Source organism: Austrofundulus limnaeus, unplaced genomic scaffold (genome assembly GCF_001266775.1).
Source record: "Austrofundulus limnaeus strain Quisiro unplaced genomic scaffold, Austrofundulus_limnaeus-1.0 Scaffold22, whole genome shotgun sequence".
Lineage (NCBI taxonomy): Eukaryota > Metazoa > Chordata > Actinopteri > Cyprinodontiformes > Rivulidae > Austrofundulus > Austrofundulus limnaeus.
In genome coordinates this window covers 3,336,512-3,349,961 of record NW_013952424.1, presented here as the reverse complement: position 1 = coordinate 3,349,961, position 13,450 = coordinate 3,336,512, and the positions used below count along the sequence as shown (strand labels likewise).

The 13,450-nt window shown below is 39.7% G+C and overlaps 1 protein-coding gene across 9 annotated transcripts in view; it reads left to right on the top strand.

Moving 5' to 3' along the window:
• Nucleotides 1-13,450, top strand: part of magi2a (membrane associated guanylate kinase, WW and PDZ domain containing 2a) — a gene marked incomplete at its 5' end in the record, with an annotated part of 97,574 nt that overhangs the window by 42,069 nt on the left and 42,055 nt on the right. For all 9 annotated transcript variants that reach the window (XM_014004279.1, XM_014004277.1, XM_014004274.1 and 6 more), the window contains 1 exon segment: nt 5,679-6,353. In XM_014004279.1, coding sequence (XP_013859733.1) covers nt 5,679-6,353 — 675 coding nt within the window.

Here is a 13,450-nt window from a genome sequence, read left to right as displayed (position 1 = left end):
TATATATATATGTCAGAAATCAGAAAAAGGACAATTGAAAAAATGCTTAGTCAGGTTGATTCACTTAAGCTAGTAGATGGAAACACACCGGATTTGCTTTCCACCCCACTCCATTTCGCAACATTTTAAAAGTTTGCTCAATATTTTTATTAAAATTAGATGGAAAAATGAGTACTGAGATCTGATGATCTTTAATAATCCAAGTTATGCAAAACAGAGTTCGGTTGCAGTCTTCCAGCCACTATAAACTCTTATTACTTGATGACTTGTGTCATTTACGTTACATATTAAAACAACTGTATATTTTATTTTGGATTTAGATAGTTGAAGAAACAATCAAACACAGTTTTTTTTAATTATTTTGATTTTACAAACTAAAATGGGAAGAACAAAAAAATCACGGTTTTCTTGTTGCGATTTTATTTTGAAACAGAAAAACCAAAGAATGAACCACACATGGATTAAAATGGTAACATAAAACTGGTGAATAAAATCTGGATGTTCTTAAATAAAGAGGTCAGAATTTTTGTACGGAGATAAAAATAATCAGATTAGGGGTTTTCTCTGCACCGCATTATAATAATGATTAAAAATAATTAACCTAACAATCCATATAAATGTGAGGGATTATGAAGCACAAACATATATGGGATTTAATTTTAAATAATCACGTCAGATGTCCCCAAAATACAGATTGTTCTGCAGCTTCTCAATTTATCACTGTGAAACACTCCACTCAGACATGTTTGTTGGAGTAACTCGCATGTCTGCGTGGTTTAAGCTCCGAGTGTAAAATATGCACATACCTGTGCACCAACTGTGCATCTTTCTTCTCCCATTAATCATGGAGTGGACTTTATGAGCCCCATAACTCCTGACTGCGGCCACTTGGGGGTGGAACTGGAGCACATTGTCTCCCACACAAACACACAAACACACACACACACACACACTTTGAGACAATCCATCTGCACTAAAAGGTCAGGGGAAGAAAAGTAGCTGCACTGATGTGTCTATCGGTATATAGTGCAGGAAATAACTGTACGGTGGTTATTTATCACAAAAGCTGTTTATAAAAAATGTAAAAAGCTGATAAGTGAGTTTTTTTTTAGCTTCTCTTTAAAACTTGAAATTTCTCTTACATAGTTTGGCAGATTTATTTAATAACATTGGGACATAAATGTCCTCTTATTATTATTATTTTTTTATAAATGCATTAGAGCACCAGCTAAAAATAAATCCCTCGTTGACTAATAAAGCCTGTCGGCTTCTAAACCATTCTGCTTTGTGTCGTCTCTGCCTGTTCTCCTGTTTCATTACAGAAATCCCCTCTCTTGTTTTATGTATTTTTCATCCCAAAAATAACTTTGCATGATTCCGTCTCATTCTCCCGTCAACTCGTCTTCATCTCCGTCTCACCAGCCACAGTTTGCCTCCTTAGACTTTGTGTCCTACTTCTGCAGCAGCAGAGCCGTCACGTTCACAGTTACTCAAAGATCACACAGAGGGAACTCAGACCTGGAAGGGGTGTGAAATTCCCACTTTCAGATTCATGTTTTTTTTTTTTTTGTCTTTTTCTCCACCTGATCTCTTGTTAGTGGTCTTTTATTTCATTTTACACAGTCAGGAAGGGCTTTGTTTAGATTTTATATCTGCAACAAATTATTTTTAAGGGCAAAAGGTAAAAAAAACTCATCAAATAGAAATGCTAGCCTTGATATTTTTCAGTTTTTGCAGAATCTAGAGCAATAATTTGTCTTTGCTTGACATTGAGAGACTCTGTTTTAGAGCTAGAAGCAGTCTTTAAAGTGAAATTAGTGGGTCTGTTGGTACAACTGGCTTCAAACTGGGAAGCCTAATTGCTTTAACTCTCATTCAGCACCAGAGGGGCTTTCTGCTGAACTGCCTCCTCCCACTGCAGAGTCTGTTCTGTTTGGATAAGACTGGCATTTTTACCAGAGTTTGAGTTCATGCACAAAACAGATGTATTTTTTTTTTTTACCACGGTAATAACATTTAGCACAAAGTGCATCAAATTCATATTGTTCACACGTTTAGGTCATGTTTCCACAGATAGCCTCTAAAACGTGTCAAACTCAAAGCTGGCGAATCAAATCTGCCCCTCATTAACACACATACTCAGCACAAAAGGTAATACTTGAAATGTGAAACAGTTTTATGGTTTCTGCATTTGGTGCATTTAACTCATGACAGTGGCCAACTTTCAAACCAAGAAAATTAAGTTTGAAATGTGAAAAGAGTAACAGATAATTGACTTTTATTGTATTTTGCGGTGTTCTTTATGTTAAAGTCAATTAATTGGAGTGAGGGTTTTCTTTTCTTTTTTTTACTTGATTTGCTGGATTGTGATAAAATGTATCTCTAAGGTATAATAGAACAGAAGAATAAAACAGCCTTAATTGTCCTGCGCGGGGAAATCCAGGTGTGGTAGCAGCAGATACATCAGTCCACAGGAAACAGTATGTTGCTATGTGACATTATCAACTGTAGCAATAATAATAGATAGGGCTGCCACGATTAATCGATTAATCGACGACTAATCGATTATTAAAATAATCGTTTGTGGCAGCCCTAATAATAGAATCAAAGATAGTAACAATGAAAAATAAACACAGATCAAAATAAAAATAAGAATAATAATTACTTTACTGGACTATCACGATGAAATTAGATAAAAATGAAAATAAAGCAAGATACTGTGCAGATAAATATGAAATTACTGGAAAAAACAGTCATGACGGACTCATGATCCGAGGGGGTGTGCAAATTGAGTCGAACTCAGTCATTAAGTCAGTGTTCCAGTACCGAACAAACGATGTACAGTTGCCACTGGTTATTATTTATGTAATGATTGAGAGGTAGAGTTGTTTGGCGTGCAAACACAAACTTGGATGCTTATCAAGATTGTTGGGAGCGGTGATGGTTATAGAGTCTAACAGCGGATGGGAGGAATGATCTGCGGTAATATTCTTTTGTGCATTTAGGACAAGTGTAAAATCCAAGAAATGTATGCTAATAACAAGTCCTTCTAAATTTAATCTTTATTTCCCTTATCCACTGGGTTATGCATGTTCTAAATAAAACAGATTTTTGAAAATCTTGCCTTTCTATAAAAATAATTTGGTATATARCATATTTTCAAAAAATATTGATGGAAATTGCCCTTGGCTTGGGCCAAATTTTGAGTTTTGGCCCACTTGTATGATAATTAGGACCCCCGTACTATRAAACATTTGAAAGACTGATTAAAATCACAGGTTAGCTGTCAAGCTTTAAGTGTAAAATTGTAGAAACTGAATGAGAAAACCAAAATGACCTAAATCWGTTTTATCTTCATTTGTCTTTGAGTTCAAAATGCTTTAAAGCAGRTGGAATTGATAATGATGATGGTCAGATCTGCTTGTGCTTTAATGATGTGGCTAAGCTGTTGGTAAGCGTCTTAGTTTTGTGGATATCATTAAAACATTGCACCCTGTGGATGGAACTGGTCATCATTCTGCCATCACCACAGAAACTTTACCTCAGAGGATGGAAAGACAGGCATCAAAGTAGCTAAAACGGGACATTTTTGCCTTGAAAAACAACAAAAAAATCACGTTACCATGAGGACTAACCATCATTGGTTAATGCTAGATGACTATTCCGCTACTAAAATTAGCTATTAGKGTGATGCTGCCTTATGGTGTACGAGCTCAATGCAATTAAAGCTTTGCAAACCACTTGCCTCATTTAAACAAACAATGTCTGCAAAGTGGATGTAATGAACTTTTGACAAGTCACCATGTTAAAAAGACACTTTCCAAACATGCACAATAAAGCCAATCCCTACAGAAAGCCTGCACCCTGCTGAGAGTCTTAACCGTCGTCATCATGGCCTCGTCATCTCAGCAGGGACACGGAGATCTCTCATTACGCTGACTCACTCCCGAACGCACAATTAGACGGGGGGAAGATAATTGGGATGATTAAAGTTGCCTCAGCTGGGACCGTGCTGTACACAGCTGAGGTCAGTGTGACAGGAAACCGACACAAAAACCTGTAGAAAATGTTTTAATGGACAGAGAAGTGGACTGGTTTGTGTGTTTTTAGTATTTTGTTCTCCATGTTGATGCCTTTCCCTTTTATCCACACCTGTTTGGGACCATTTSTGCTCATTTTGGATCATTTTATTCACATCTTCCTTCTCGTCCTTCTTAGTGCTTTTGTCTGATAGCGTTTCATTTTTTTTTTAATGACTCCGTTGTTGCATTTCCCTTTCTGGTCCCAAACTCCTTCAAAGCAGAGAGCAGTGACGTCACAGCGCCACCATTTGTTTTCAGCCAGTGTGTTCAAACTATTGATTCTGACTCGAACACTCAAGGCAAATGTCGGCCACGTTTACTCTGATTAATTAAAAAGTCCCTCACGTTGTGTCACCTCGAGGCACATCGATGCCAGCGGAGCGTTGAAACTTGGAAAACGGTTCGTCTGCACAAGAGCTTAGATGATATCTTAACTCCCAATCACATCGAGTAGACGGCTTCACCTTTCGTGGTGCTYTTTAGCAGTCGATGCAAAATAAATCCAGCCCAATTTCGCCTTATCCTTTCCTGTTAAGAGAAAGTTAAATTGATCTTACTATTAATTCTGTTACAGTCTGAGTTTTAAGGGTGTTTGATTGGTGGGGCTTTCCAATCACTTAGGCACGAATGTAACTTTTTAATCCAATTTCAAAGAGCTTGGCAATTTGTCTCCAATTAGAAAATGAATGTTTTCCCCGTCGGACCACATAAAGCTGTATGTTCGACTTTAGTCACCACCCAGGCCTGCTTCATCCCTCCACAGTGAAGCGTAAAACACTATATTTAGTAAAAGGCATGGAGCTCTTTCATGTGGAGAACATTTATTTGTGTGCTAGATTTTATCTACCTGTAGCGGACAAATAAAAAGCACTTGAAACCCATAAAAGGTAAACTTTCTAGCCACTTGTCATCTGCTCTTTTTTACACATGAAAGGCAGATAAGACCTTATATGCGGTGATGTTTATCAGTAGAAACCGTTCACAGCTGATGGAGATGTAAAATGCCGATGACTGAGCTGTTGAAAAGCAGAGGTCTTTGTAAATCTTAGGTAAAAGGATGATCGTAATCGTAAACATGTGAGCAGCTGGGAAGGTGGATACAAAACGAGTGGAGGTGGACAACAAAATAATATGCGCAGCCAAGAAAACCATACACAAATAGGCTATGATTTTCAAAAAATGGCCAATGAAAACAYGTCTACAGCTCAATGATCTGTTGGCACCATAACTACAACAAGTTTTAGATACTCAGAGGACAAAACAAGCAAACATCCAATTACCTGAACACCTGATTTGAATGCCATCAGGTGTTATTAAACAAATGCCTTATTTTGTATGGAATATTCTTTAGACAAATTACTGAAATAGTGTGACAACAAAAAAATAGCTACAAATTTTATACCAATTTTAGAAACAGCAGTTTATCTAAAGACATCTGGAACTGCTAATTAATTAACTTATAGAACATTCAGGTGTTAGTTTGAATGACTGTCTTAACTGCAACATTAACATTTGATCTGGTCACCTCTGTTTGCCTCATTATTTTTAATGTTCCAGTTGTTAAACTCCCCGTTGTTTCCCTTGTTCTCTCCTCAGGTGATGTCATTGTCTACATAAATGATGTCTGCGTCCTGGGTACCACCCACGCCGATGTGGTCAAACTTTTCCAGTCTGTACCCATCGGACAAAGCGTGACACTCGTCTTGTGTCGTGGCTACCCTTTGCCGTTCGACCCGGAGGACGCCACCAACACCACCAACAACACCACCACAATCATCTCCCCGCTGGGCATCATGGAGCAGCGGCCCATCATGGTGAACGGCAGGACCGATTACGATACCTACCTGGATTATCTCACCCGCTCGTCGCGGTTCGTTGCAGATCCCAATCAGGACAACTCCCAGCAGCAGCTCCTCGCCACTCACCCAGGAGACACCCACTTGGACGGATCGCTTCCCACCGCCACCGGCACCACGCCTCCCGACAGCATCTCCATGGCGTCGTCAGGCACCACCCAGGGGGAGCTGCTGACTCTGGCGATGGTGAAGGGCGTGGATGGTTTTGGCTTCACGATCGCCGACAGTATCACGGGCCAGCGGGTCAAACAAGTCCTGGAACCGTTGGGTTGTCCGGGTCTGTTCGAGGGGGACCTGATAGTGGAGATCAACAAGCAGCCCGTTCAGGGACTCACACACACGCAGGTGGTGGATCTGCTCAAGGAGTGCGCTGTGGGAGCCGAGACTAGCCTGGTGGTTCAAAGAGGTGGAACAGGTAGGACAGATTCGCTCCACTCTGAATCTTTTAGCTCGTTCTTCTGTCCTCTTCTACAAGACGAGCCAAATGTTTGTCGGTGTGCTTCGACTCAGTTTGTGCAAAAAGCTTTGAGTCGGTCCTGCAATGAATATCAGTGGCTTTCTGATGCACAGCTCCTCTTCAAGTGTCCTTAAAGTTTTTTATTCTCCTGAGTCTAGCTTCCCTTTTCCATATTTGAGTAGGTGCCYCTCTGCTCAAAGAGTCATGCCTCCTATCGGTTCACAATTCAAGTCTGATTGAAGAGCTCACTTTTGGTCCATTTTTTTAATATATTTTTGGGTCGTCCTGTCTGTTTGATGTAGGTAATAAATTTCGTGAGCCCTAATACAACCCCTCAAATCAGACAACGTCAGTTTTTTTCTCGAATTTCTGCTTTCACTCCTAAAACTGTATGAATATCTGACAATCGTAACCGGTTGTTTTTAAATGATGTCACAATGCAGACAGAGGGCAAGAAGTTAAGTACTGTAGGATCTGACGTSTGGAAAAAGGCTTATTTGTGTAAACTGCTTGTGCTAATTGTGTCGTTAGGTGTTGYATGTTTKTTAAAGTTAGTTGTTAGTGCCAGCATCTTAGTGTATAAAACAATATCAGAAAGCTCACCCTGGCTAAGACCAAACTATAAATAGCCTGAAGTCGTTTGGTGCCAAAGTTGTGGRCCTACCTATGCCTCCAGACTTTTATAGGCTTTCATCTGGTGCTTGGTGTAGTAAGACATCTGAAGCACCAGATTGTTGGTGATATCGACAACCTCGATTGTTGGCAAATCTTTCGATTCTGTCAAACTCATTCCTCTTCATGAGATACTGGTCATGTCCGACATATTTGTCAACTAGTTGCTGGTACTTTGTCTTGAAACTGGATCCAAATCTGACTCTACAACAGTTTCCTCCATAGACATGCTACTTCCTGCCCTCCCTTTGAAATTGTGCATCATCCAAACCACATGACTGAAGCCCAGCTATTGTGTTCTGCCTTGTGCAGCCGATTGCTCTCTGCTCCGTGTGGGTTCAGAAAAGGTGAGGTTTGTCCTCACAAACATTTGTCTACACAGTCGAAATTCTGAGAAAAGAAGTCAGCAAAAAAATAAAAAAGGGAAGAAATTGTCTCCCTTCGAAGTGTTGTACGACTGAAGTAACAGAACATAAGCTGTGTGTGACCCTGCTGTGATCTGCCCACGAGCTGAAACGCTCATTCAATTGTCGTGTTAGTGCAGCTGTCAGCGGTGACTCAGCCGAAGCTGTGACGCTCAAGATGAAGATATTTTAATTAAGGCTCAGAACCACAAAATGGTTTTGATTTTTAAATGTCACCAAATCTTTGTTCCAACCTCTTCTCGATTCAACTTGGCATCCTCCGAGTGACGAGGCGTGAACTTCAGCGTATTTTTTTTGAGGCGAAATGCTACCGTTGCTTTTGTKTGCATCTCGCTCTGTGTTGTGTAATGTCACATAATGCCAACCGCCTGGGTGCCACAGACACCTCTGAGACTCACCCGCAAAGGTCGGCAGCAGCCTCTGAATACGTTTATGACCCGCTTATTCCTCTGCCAGGCTGCCTGTTTGTCTGTTAGAGAACGCAGGGCCAACAAATTAAGCAAAGAGGAAACGAGACAAGTCCAAATCCAAAAAAATAAAAAAAAAAAAAAAAAAACTAACCAAAAAAAAAAAAGAAAGTTCTCGAATATCTCTAATTTGTTCAACAGAAAAAGCACACAGTCTCTTTTAAAAGCAAGTCCTCCCCCTCGTCTGTTTCTTCCTGCAGATGGCAAAAACAAATGAAAAAGCAGCCTGTTAGTTTAGTCTGCTGTGCTTGACTTCATTATTCCAAATGTGCAAATGCCTCACCGCAGTAAACTACATCAGGGTGCCGTGTCACTTCTGCTTGTCTTGATTGTTTCTGATATAATCAGCCAGGGATTTCAAAAAAAAAAAGAGTGACTACATGTGGCGCTTGTACACAATCTGAAAAAAAAAGGTGCTAAAACTGTTCTTTGTAGGTAAGGTTTTAGATGTTATGGGTCTCTTCGGTGTTTTTTAAGATGTACCCATGAGAGCACTTTAAGCTCATTAGGATCAAAGACTTTAAAGCCTTCTGGGGAGGAAAAAAATACCACAATGTGCTCGTTGTGATTTTTGTGTTTGAGCTCTTTTCATTATTATGTAGRTAAACAAGAAGTAATGGGGCCACCATACACCGGTGTTTTTCATGTGACAAAGCYAATGAGATGTTTTTATGTAGAGACTTGTGATGTTGTTGACTTTTAGCTTTTTGGATCTTCCTCTGCTGGGTTCTCATTCGTGATGTTTTGTAAGAGGCAGCGATRGTACTGAACTGTTTTGAAAAAACAACATTTAAGTCATGCAAGCCAAAAGTAATTTTCCTGTGAAGATATGCCAGGTGTATTGATGTTTTTGTCTTATTGTTCTYCTTAGGTTCTCCATCTAAATTTTTAAAATGTGATAGATTTGCCTCTAATGTTGCAAAAAGAGATGGTTATCCAAACTTGTCTGTTTTATCTGAGAGGGAGATTTTTGAGCCGTTTTAAAGTCTTTATCTTGGGTTCTACTTTCTGACAGTGATTTCTGGTGCACTGATTGCAGTTTTCTGGCCTATCACCAACTTTTAAAAAACTTGACCCGAACTTTCAGATTTTGGCTAATACAGATTATTATTTTAAATAGCTGACACTGTCAGGTGTTTTAAGKTCACAATACACCTTCAATGTTCTGATCTTATTTTATTGAAAAACATTGAACAATACCCTTGAAGCATTGCTCACAGCAGAGCAAAGGGGGACAGTGGCTGATTTTCAGACCTTTGTGGAGGTGGATGAGAAGCCAATTTTTCCACCAAACTTATTGGCCAATCTTCCAAAATTAAGGAAATCTGTGCAGGTTTATCGGTGCATCTCTAGTGATTCCCTGTAATGTGAKGTCCCATATTCAGTCACCTAATAAGTTACTGTTTATGTGAATACATTTTTTTAATTGATATGTTTTGCAAGGACTACTGGTAACTCCCAAGCTCAACTAATAAATAATGGAAACTATTACCTAAATGGACAGAAAGTTGGGGTTTTGGAGCGAGCACAGAACAAGTAGTCATCATCTGTGTTTCAGGAGTTTCAGCTCACGGAGGTCACACCCTTTAAAGTCCAGGTAGACTGAAGGTAGACTGAATATAACGACTGTTAAATGGGACGGTTTAGTCTTTGGATGACTTATGTTTGCATGACCTTAAACTACCTCATTGCCATGGTGTTAGGTTTTATATCACCTCAAAATGCCTAAAACTTACAATGCATTGGAACTGAATGAATACACACGTCTTTTCACGAGAGGCATAACTTCCCAAAGTTCAATGTATTTTAAAGTGGTTAACACCTATCGTATTTATCCATGTATAATGCAACCCTCCTTTTTTTGAGCTTATAAARCAAAAACCAATCTAATCCTTATAGGGAGGGAGAAATGGTGATGATTTATCCCTCACCACAAAATATTTCAGTTCTGTACGAGAAAATCTTAAAATTTATTGTGGTTGTACGTTAGAAAATAAATTAAAATTTAATCCCGTGTGTAATATGACACCCCACACACGCACACACAGGTCTGTTTTTATATCCCTGTGGGGAATGTGGATTGACTTCCATTCATTTTCTTGTAACTTTAGCCTAACTCTGATCATTTACCCTAAAATAGCCTCACAGGTACCTACCTGACCCTAAAACTAACCTAAACTCAATTCAYTTCTTGGCCCTAAACCATACCCCACACCCAAAATCGGCATCCGTACTTGTGGGGAGCGGGTATTGGTCCCCACGATGCACATTCGCCCCCTACGAGGCTGCCATTTTCTGAAAAATGGTTCCCAAGATGTAGCAAAAACGTGCCCACAYTTTAGGTTAAATTTCTTGAATTATACACATAAATATGGTAAATGTGCAGAAAAAAATTTAAAACGGTTGGATTTTAAGTGTCAGTACTTGGTTATTTCTCACGTTGCAGCATAAGCTTGTTCAGCTAAGTTACCACAATGAATTCTTTGATCCGTGATGACTTTCTAAACTCCACCATTTTTTTTAAGTTTAATAACCACCCAATCAGTTCTGTAACAAAGTTACATTAATTAATTAATTAAGGAAGAAGTCAGAAAAGGAGATGGGGGAATGAAACAAAACCAGAAAGCTGTGGTTTATAGTCTCCAGTGGTGGGCAGCACTAATCTAAATATTAGTTGCACTAACCCTAAAGCACTAACTCAAATATTTAGGTCCCCTAATTCTGAAGCACTAACTCAAATATTTAGGTCCCCTAACCCTAAAGCACTAACTCAAATATTTAGGTCCCCTAATTCTAAAGCTCCAACGCATTGAAAAATTTAGCAAAAGCTAATTCTAAAGCACTAATATAATCCAGATGACACGTGGAACATTCTTCAGTCAACATGAGACAATATTTACTGTGTGCAGAATGTTGTCACTTAGTGCCCTTGGCGGGCCAAATGGGAGTCACCTGCAGGCCACATTTGGCCCGCGGGCCCTGAGTTTGACACGTGACCTTGTAGATAAGTGGCAGGCATATGAGCAAAATGTGTGACAGCTTTCACCCTCAACCGTGAACCATAATGTTGATCAATAACATTTAAAGACCTCGGTTGGTGTTTCTAAATTTAGCTCATAAATTTAGCAAGTGCTAATCCACTAATGAATTTAAAAGATAACAAAAGCCCTAAAGCACTAATCAAGAAATTAGTCCCCTATTAGTGCTTTAGGGGAACTGTGCCCAACACTGATAGTCTCTGAGATCCACCTGTTGACATGACTTTCAGTGTTTTTCATTCTTATTTTAAGAACATTATTAATGAAAATATAAAAATATAAGAAATATTTTTTTAATCCTTGTGATGACAATGTAATAGAAAAGTCGTTGCATTCTAGTCAAAGTTGAAACGTCAAAATTTATCCTTAAATACATGTTTAACGTTCAAGCAATACATTTTTTTTCTCCCAATGAAACAGCTTGGTGCAGTTTGTATATAAATCCACCAGTGYGAAAAAAAATATATTTAAAGACAAAACATATTGGAATTTGAACGTAGAAACAGCTGCAGCAAACATTTGTGCCTTTTGAACACAGTTTTCACCAAACACAGCTCGTTAACCAGCGCTCAGCTCCCCTCTGAGGATTTCCATGAAGCYGAGTCTCTCCTGCTGCTTCTTCAAAAAGTTGCGCTCGAAATAATTAACCAGACTATCACCTGTTGTAATAAAAATGTCACCGTGTGGCTGAAAAGATGTGTTCTCCTCTGCTTCTACGCACTCGTCCTGCTCCGTCACGCAGCTGGCTCTGTGCCAGGCAATCCACACAAACTGGCCGTCGTTTTTTTTTTCTTCCTGCAAATAATTCAGCCGCTTTTTCTTTTCCTTCATTCCCACACACAACTAGAAATGGTGTGTTGTTTTGCTTTTTTCGATTCCCACTTCCACGAACGCTGTTGTGGATATTTTATGTGCGGTTACTATGACGACACGCTCTTAATGTCCAGCATCAGAGGTCTGACATGACCAGGGAGAGAGGAGGGTTCGTTGATTCAAAAAGAGAGAGAGAGAGGAAAAAAACCCTCACACTGCAGCCCTTGTTTGCAGCTTGAAATTTAGAGTGAACCTCAAAAAAAAAAAGAAGAAAGAAAAGGTAAGAATGAAGAAAATCACTTCATTGAAGTCCAAATGGGTGTACAGCACAGGATGAATTTCAAAACAAGGTGCAGAAAAGGCTCCGTTCTGCTAAGATCTTTTTTTTTTTGCTCAGTTTGGAGGTTGTCATGGACACGGAGAGCAGCAGAGAGTTATCGTCGCTGCAGAGTGGAGATATGACTTTCTAGCTTCAGTAATCCTGCTCGCAACCAGTCAGGATCGACAAGAGAGGCGTTTAGGAGCACAAGTGGCACCTTCTGCAGAACGGGTTTTTACAACTTTGTGCCAAATAACTTSATACATTTAGACCAGGGATGAACAACTGAAATGATGGGAGGGGGCACAATGTTTTGTCAACACAAATGGAATAAAACGGCCATTTTAAAAATGGTTTTTACATATGTTTTATAAACCAGCATACAGTGCAGTAACTGAACAAATTTCATGCTCAAATACATACGTGTATAGCAGGGGTGTCCAAACTGTGGCCCGCGGTACCGTTTTTATTGGCCCGCAGCAAATTCTGAAAATATAATTGAATATGGCCCGCACAAGAAGCAGTCCATTTATTGCGGAGCCATAACGCGGCTCTGAGCGTTTGATCCGGGCGGAAGAGGGCTTGTTTGGATCTGCGCTACAAMCTGTTGGTGGTTGCAAGTTCCTGGGATGTTCCCCCGCGGAGATATAAGCAGTCAAATGTCGGCGGCCGAGCTCCAGCGGGTGAAACAGCTGAATATCAGCACGGGGCTGCTGGTGCTGATGCAGAGAATAAAAGGAAGAGATCCAGTCAGGTGGAACCGGTCCTGGATGCTGAGCACCGGGTTTTATTGACCGCTGCTGCTAAAAGCCCCTCGGGCGATATTTCTGCAATAATGCAAAAAATTCAGAAACCCACCTGATGGATCTGATCCAGGCAATAAAAGGAACAGATCTGATCAGGTGGAACCAGTCCTGAAAGCTCAGCACCGGGTTTTATACCTGCAAGCAGGTGCAGCCCCTCGCGGGCGATATTTCTGCAAAAATGCCTAAAAATGGATAAAAATCACAAATCACAAACCACAGTGACCTTATGCCCAATAGGTGTGTTAGAAATACACACATTATTGATGTATCAAAATGTCACTTCTAGTGTGGCCCGGCCCTTTATTTTTCTGTATTTGGCCCTCACTAAAAATAGTTTGGACACCCCTGGTGTTTAGTAACCAAGTACATATATTTTATTTTTTGGGAGGGTCTGTAATTTTACCAAGTATTTTTTTAAATCATAACATTTACTTTTATTTTTTTACATTCAAATCATAAAAATCACTTTCCCTTCTTTGCATTAAAATTGTAACCCTTTGATGCCCGCTGCAAAT